Genomic DNA, 8,330 nt, shown 5'->3' on the forward strand with positions numbered 1-8,330 from the left:
TGCTGGTAGTACTTCATTTTTTTTTTATTATTATTTGTTATTGTTGTCGTTTTACTGTGTTCTGCTGATTTGCTGAGAGTATTTTTTGCTGCTGCTTTACTCTGTGTAAAATAAAATAAAAAAAAAAACAACAGCAAAAGCAAAAGCAGCAGCAATAATAAAAACAAAATTTATACTTCTATACTACAACAACTGACGACTGACTCTGCTGGTTGTTTGGTTGGTATACTGCAGCCAACTGCCAACACATCTGATCATTATTTTATTAGTTTTGAAACAGTCAAGATACAAACAAAAAATATAAACCAACAAAAATAAAACAAAACAAAACTGTTTAAAATATCCTCAAGTTAAATTATATGTGAAGATTAACAACAAATATTTAATAATAAATAAATAAATTATTAACTAATAATATATAAAAAAAAGATTTAAATAATAATAACCACAAGAATTGTATAAATAAATTAAGATATTTTTATATTTTTAATAATGAAAAAAAGTGAAGAAAAAATGAATATAATAATTAATTAATTAAATAAATTTAAACTGAAGAACAAGAAAAAATACATAAGAACTTATTATATTAGTTAAACAGAAACAGCTGTGAAATAACAAAAAATACAACAACAACTACAAAACATAAGTTTTATATACAAAAAACTTAACCCATACATTGATGAAATAACTAAAGAGCAAAAACACTTACTACAGACTTGTACTTGTAAATACAACAACAACAACAAAAATATTATAAAAAAAGCTAAATGCAGTTTTTTTCCAAAGTGATGTGATGATTATTTTACAAAAAAAAGTGCAGGAAAAAATTTATGAAAATTTTTTTATAAAATTTAAAAGTGTTTAAAACTGAAACTGTTTTCAAAACAAAAAAACTATTTAAAAGAAATTGCGTTTTAATTAAAAATTATTATAAATATAAACAAAAATATTTACAAAGCTTGAAAAAATTATTATTAATTTTATATAATTTATAATAACAATAACAAAAACTACAAGAAATAAATAGTTCTTCTTTTTTTTCAAAACTTATATATAAAACAATTGTATATACTATATACATACATATGTACGTTTTTAGTATATGTTTATAAAAAAAAATTATCAGCTGCCAACTACAAATACAACAACAACAACAATAACAAAAACTTACAACAATTGTTACTACAAAAGTGAAATGAAATTTTATTAAATTTCATTACTGAAACAAAACTACCTCAAAGAAAGTTTAAAAAAACATTTTATATTTTTATAAAAAAACAACAACAAAAAGTAAACAAAAAACCTCAAATTATATACAAAAAAAAAATATATATTTTTTATATTTATACAACTACAACAACTACTGCAACAGCAATTAATTTTAAAACAACATTCTAGTAAAAAAAAAATAGAAAAGAAAACAAAACTAAAAACTAGTTGAAGAAGAAGAAACTTAAAAGTTTTATATAAAAGATACAAACCAAATTTAAACATTAACAAATTAAATAATAAATAAAATTAAATAATTTGGTAATCATATGTAATATACAAAGCATACAAAAGCCAACAAACTACTACTACTACAGCAACAACATTATAAGAAAAAAAAAACAACAATTACCAAATAAATACACTGCAAGAAATATTTGTTTCAATAAAAAGGTATAAAACTAAATTATAAAAGTATTTAAAATAAAATTGAATAAAAACTTTTCGTGCTAAATTTATTAAAAACTTTAAAACTTTTAAAAAACAATTTGGTAAAAAACTAAATAAAAAAAGTGTTAAAATTGTTTAATTAAACAAAGTTGAAAAAAAACTTTAAAAATTTTATAACTTTAAATAAATTTTATAACAATATTGATTTATTTCCAAAACAAGTAAGAGTTTTGAACAAAATTCGTTTGAAACATTTAGACAAAAATAGTTATAGCCTTCAACTTAGTGTTATAAAAAAAGTTTAAAATTGTGTAAAAAACCCATAACCCCTAAATTCATAAAGATATTAATGGTTTAGTGTAAGTTTATTTTCCTTACAAAATTCCCACAATAAACCATCCCTATAACATTATTAAGAAAAATTCAAAGAAAAAGTTATTAAACACAGGAATTAGGTCCTTTCTTTGAAATCTTAAATACGATCGGAAAGTCATTATAAATATCGTGTAGGCTATATGTAGTATTGGGACCCTAGTCCACTATTTAGAACCACAAATACTGCAACAAATTATTAATATTAAAAGAAACTTTAGTCTAAAAATTTGTACCATGCAAATCGTTAGAACCTAAATATCTGCTTAACCCTCACTAACTAAGTCTTTCCGAGTTTTTTCAAAATTAAGGAAATAAAAGTTTTGAATTAGATATTACTAAAACTATATTCTTATTCAGAATATTTGTATAACAATATCTATATAAGAACTTTATAAAATTTCCTAATAATGTCAAACTCAACCAATAAGTTATCGGGGGATTTTGGCCATGTTATAGTAACAAAATACATACATATATGAAAAGGGATCGCTTTTGAGTTGAAATTTTTGTACGGAAGTACTTTTGGACATCGAAAAAGAGCTCAGTACCCTCAAGATATATTAAGTATATTTTCTATATTATCCTCTAAACCTTTTACTATTCCATAGATTAGTTAGGGAATAATCCATAGACAATAGATAACTCCATAGAATAGTTAATGGACTAGTAAATTGATTATTCAATATATTAGTCAATAGACTTTTCTGCACATTTGTGAAAAGAGTAGTCCATACATTAGAGATTGGACTAGTCAATAGACTTCTTGACAGACTAGTCTAAACACTGGTCAATAGATTAGACAGAGGTGTAATCCATAGACTAGTTAACTGATTATTTCACATACAAGTGCAAAGATTAGTCATTAGACTAGTCCTAAGGTTAGACTATAGACTAGTCCAAAAACTAGACCACAGTCCAAAGATTACTCTATTACTAGTCCAAAAACCAGTCAACTTACTTGTCCATAGATTAGTTAACTAGTCCACAGACTAGTCGATAGAGTAGTCAAAACTAATAAATTAGTTCAAAGATTAGTCAGAAAACTAGTCGAATTGATTAGTCTATAAACTAGTCCACAGACTTGTCCACACATTAGTCCACAGATATGTCCACAGACTTGCGCACAGTAAAGTCCATAGGTTTATCCATAAACTAGTTCAAAATTTAGTCAGTACGCTAAGTCAAAGCCTAATCAGACTATACTGTTCTTTAAATTAGTGCATAAACTTTTCTATTCAATTAGTCAATGGAATGGCCCGTAGTTCCGGACTTGAAAGCCGTTAAGTAATTCAATACTTTTAATACAAAAGTTTCGAAATTGAAAATTTCTGTATATAATTTCAATTTTACCAACATAGAGGGCCTAATAGACTTCATAAATATGTTTTCATCTATTAAATGGGCGTGGCCAAAGTGTTTTTATGAATTTTAAACTAGAGCAGATATAGTTCTATTTAAAAGAAAATTATTTTTTTAAACTTGACAAATGGATTGGGAAATTTTTATAAACTATATAACGCTAAGTTGAAGGTTATTTACTTATAACTAAAAATTCACATACATTTCCGTTATTTGCCTTAAGACCGTTATAAATTAAAAAAAAAAATAATAATATTTTGAAAACAAACTTTAACTGAAAAGTCTCTTATTGGATTATAAAACCTAATTAGGGACTTTTACATGAAAGTTAATTTATAAAAGTTTTTTTTTAGAAAAATAAAATTGATTTATAAACCTCTGATGAATTATTAAGAAAACATAAATTTATAAAAAAATTTTTAAAATTTAGTTTTTTTAATTTATAACCAGTCTAGGGGCAAATATTTTTTTTTTTTTTTTTGTTAAAAAAAAAATAATTTTTTTTTAATTTTTTTAGGAAAAACTTAAAACATCAAGAACAAATTGGCAGCAATTTTATAAAAAAACTAATTTTAAAGAAAACTGAAAAAGACTTCCTGCTTAAAGTTTTCTTTTTTTTTCGTAAAAAAAAAACTAAAGAAAAATTAACATTAACTTTGGTGGCTATTTATAAAACGCTTATAAAACATTTATTATTGGCTACTACAACTTAGAAACGTGTTTAAATTTATTTAAAAAAACAATAATTTATGACAAAAATAATAATAATAAAAGTGACATTACAGAAACCAGAAAAAAAACGTTAAGTTTTTTTTTAACAAAAAAATTTCATAAGAAGAAATAAAAAACGATTATTGAGTTTAATAATTTAATTTATTTAATAACAAACCAGAACGTGAGACTTTAATATAAATTACAAATAAAAAAAAAGTATTGAAATTAAAAACAACAACAACAAAAAATCGTGTGTAAAGAAATAAAAAAAAATAGTTTCCTATTCAAATAAAATAAATAACAAAATATATACATATGAACGTTATTTTTTTCTATATACTTGGTAATATATACATACATATATAAACTGCAAATGTACAGGTAGTACATAAAGCAACAATAACAACAACAATATTAGTAAAGTATTTGAGTAGAGAAAAAAAATATTATAAATAAATAAATACAAAAAAAAAATACAAAAATAGTAACATAGATTCACCTTGAAATCGTTTTGTGTTCACTTTGAAGTGCAGTTGACGTTTGGGAGCTTAGAAAGAAACAAAAACTACAACAAAAACCATATAAATAATATAACAACCATAAAAACATTATAAGCAAAACAGGAGGAATAGCAGAAATTAATAAATAAAACTACAAAACCAGTAGATTTGAAATTTTATATAAAAATCATTTTCAAATCTAACAGAAATTTATAAAAAAAACTACCTCATTTTGTATCTAGCTATAAAAATATATATATAAAAAACAACAAAAACAATAAATATATGTATACATACAACAACTAAAAACTCATATATCAGCTGAATAAAAACAACAACAAAAACAAATTAACTGCATTAAACCAGGAAAAAAAAGCATACAACACGAAAAAAAAACTCCTCTGGGTCTGACTAATCTTTTTTATGAATTACTCATACTTTTTTACATACAACTACCACAGCAACAACAACAACCAAAACGTTTAGTTTCAATACTCTACAACACTGCCAAGGAGACTTTTTTTTTAAATAAAAACAGTTGTTGGTGTTTTCTTACACACTCACTAGACTATTTTGCTAAATCGTCAAAAACACAAAATTTTTAAAATAACGAAATCAGTTTTTAACAACGTGTTGTCAACGTCTTTGAATGAGTGATTATGAATTTTGAACTACGAGACTTAAAACCAACATTAACACAACAACAACAACAAGAAAAGCAAAAATTTTTTCAAAATTTTTAAAGAAAACTTGTTAAAGAAATTAAATTGAACATGATTTGTGAATCATTTGGTTTAAATGATTTTAAAGAAGACGTAGAAGATTTAGTGGAGATACCAATAACAACAATAACGACAACAACAACAGCAGCAGCAGTGACAGCCGTAGCAACATCAACAACAACGGCTGAAATTACCATAAATCCCTATATGATCACGGATTTGGAACAATCTTTAATCGAGGAGTTAATCGAAGAAAATTTTAATGAAATTATAGAAGAAGACGAAGAACACGAACAAGAAGAATTTGAAAATAAATACAATATAAGAGAACAGCAGCAGCAACAACAACAGCAAGAAATAGTTAATGTTAAAGATATAATATTAACAGCAGCAGAAGAAGAGGCAAACGAAGACGAAGAAGAATTAATACGAAATTCTTATACATATGAAGGAGTATTGCTACAACAACAGCAACAACAAGAAATAATACAATATAAAGAAAATTTAATAAAAGCAAAAACAACAACAACTACTACTACAGCAGCAAAAAAATTGAAAAAAACTTTAGCAGCGACTGCGACAAATATTACTCATAACCAACTTACAGCTGGTGGTAACATATGTACAATAAAAACAACAAAAACTAAATACAACAAAAACAGCAAGAACAGCAATAGCAGCAGCAACAGCGGCAGTAGTAGTAATAATAAAACTTGTAACACCAACAGCAACAACCATCACAATATATTTAATATTAACAGCAACAGTAACAGTAGTAATACAAGCAATAGCAGCAGTACCAGCAACATTAGTAACACAACTAATAACAGTAGTGTTAGTACGAATAGCATTAGCAACAGTAACAGTAACAACAGCAGCAATAGCAATTTAATAAAAACCTCCTCTAATTTAATAAAAACGCTTAATGTCGATGATAAAATCAATATAAATTTTGAAAATAATTTAAATTTTATAAATTTTAATAAAAATTTTAACAACAACAGCAATAATAATAATAACAACAATAACAACAACACAAATATAATCAATCAAAATTTATATCAACATAACAACAACAAATCCACACAAATTTTAAATAAAATGGAACAACAATTGCAACAGCAACAACAACAACATCAACAGCAGCAATTACAAATGCAACATCAACAACAACAACAGCAGCAGCAGCAACAATCAAATGTTGTTTTCGGTTCAGAACGTGTTAATTTGAACTCAAGTACCCCGTATTCAGATGCCACACAAGTAAGTACAACCAACCATTCAACCAACCAACCAACCAACCATCCCTCCATCCAACCCACCATCATTCTTCCCTTCTTTTACACACTTTTTTTTTTGCTTTTCTATATGAATTATTATTATTCTTGTTGTTGTATTTTCAATTTATTTCGATTTTTTTTTTCTTTAAAATACAACAGAAAATATGCAATATTTAAAAGAATTATATACAAAAATAATAACAACAACAACAATAATAAGAAAACCCCCCACACTTAATATACATTTTGTATATTTACATGCATATAAATGTGTTTGTATGTATTTTATTATAAACATTTGTTAAAAGTTTTTATGTATGTATTTACAGCATACAGCTGTTGTTAGCTAAATAGCCCTAGGTCAATTATGTTTTAAACTTTTTGCTTTACTCCTAACCTTTGACATTTAATGCGGGCTTTTTAGTTCTGTTTGAAAATCATTGAAAATTGGGTTCGATTTACGAACTATCGCCTTAACTCGAACTAGATTATATTGCTCAAATAAAGATCTAAACTCTTGTAGCAAAAAATGAAGAATATTTTTTATAATTAAAAATCGAAATAACTCGGAAAAGGTCCAAAAGTCGAAAGAAGTTGGAAAAATCTATATAAAAATATCAAAAAAAAAGATCTAAAAAGTTTTTGAGCTCTAAGTACAATAAATTAAATTAAAATTTTTCTGTATAACAGTTCTTTTACGTAGGACATTTTCTGTATAACAGTTATTTTTAAAGAAAATTTTATGTATAACAGTTTTTTACGAAAATTATCAGAAAAAAGTTTTTGGGTTAAAAATTTCCCATATAACGTTTTCTTTAAAGAAAAGTATCCGTATAACAGTTGCTTTAAAGGAAATTTGGTGATAAAAGTTTTTCTATTAAAAATTTGTTGTATAACAGTTTTTTCCTAGAGAAAATTTTATGTGTAAAAGCTTTTTCTAAAGAAAATAAATGTATTAAAGGTTTGACATCAAAAATTATCTGTATAACAGTTTTTTTTATAAAGAATAACATTCGTATAAGAGTTTTTTATAAAGGAAATTAAGTAATAAAATGTTTTCTAATAATTCTATAAAGAAAAATGTCTGTATAACAGTTCTTTTCTGAAGAAAGTTTTGTGTATAAAAGCTTGTTCTAAAGAAAATAAAAATATTAAAGTTTTGGCACCAATTTCTAAGGAAAAGTATTCGTATAACAGTTTTTTTTTTTCAGAAAAAAAAAATAAGTAATAAACATTTTTCTAGTGAAATTTTTTTGTATAACAGTTTTTCTATAAAAAAAATTGCCGGTATAACAGTTTTTTTATGCATAAAGTTTTATGTGTTAAAGCCTGTTCTAAAGAAATTAAAAATATCAAAGGTTTGACATTAAAAATTATCTGTATAACAGTTTTTTTTCTAAAGAAAAGTACTCGCATAACAGCTTGTTTTTCTTCTTTTAATAAGAAAAATTTTATGTTTTTGTTTGTTTTTTTCTAAAGAAAATGAGTAGATAAAAGTTTTTGTGTAAAAAAATGTTCCGTATAACAGTTTTTCTACGGAAAGGTAAACGTATTACAGTTTTTTCTTAAGAAAATTAGGTTATACCAATAATTTTCTGTAAAATGGTTTATCACAAAGAAAATTGTATGTATAACAGTTTTTTTTTGTGTCAAAAATGTTCCGTATAACAGTTTTTGAAAAGAAACTTATTAGTATAACAGTTTTATTCTTAAAAAAATTA

General features: G+C 24.5%; 1 protein-coding gene and 1 long non-coding RNA gene across 2 annotated transcripts; both read left to right on the forward strand.

Moving 5' to 3' along the window:
• The first annotated feature begins 1,401 nt into the window (after window positions 1-1,401).
• On the forward strand, window positions 1,402-4,095 carry LOC119615155. Its single transcript, XR_005232388.1, has 2 exons — window positions 1,402-1,662; window positions 3,911-4,095. It is a non-coding gene; the product is annotated as an uncharacterized LOC119615155 (long non-coding RNA).
• A 253-nt stretch (window positions 4,096-4,348) lies between these two features.
• LOC119615154 (probable serine/threonine-protein kinase tsuA) lies at window positions 4,349-6,792 on the forward strand (the record flags this gene model as incomplete). The annotated part of the gene is made up of 1 exon (XM_037971234.1): window positions 4,349-6,792. A coding segment is annotated over exon 1 (1,412 nt), but the record flags the coding sequence as incomplete, so codon positions are not given.
• Between the last annotated feature and the right edge of the window lie 1,538 nt (window positions 6,793-8,330).

The sequence above is a fragment of the Lucilia sericata genome, unplaced genomic scaffold (genome assembly GCF_015586225.1).
Source record: "Lucilia sericata isolate MDLA Ls3-8-SP2 unplaced genomic scaffold, ASM1558622v1 Contig004246F_arrow, whole genome shotgun sequence".
NCBI classification, from domain to species: domain Eukaryota; kingdom Metazoa; phylum Arthropoda; class Insecta; order Diptera; family Calliphoridae; genus Lucilia; species Lucilia sericata.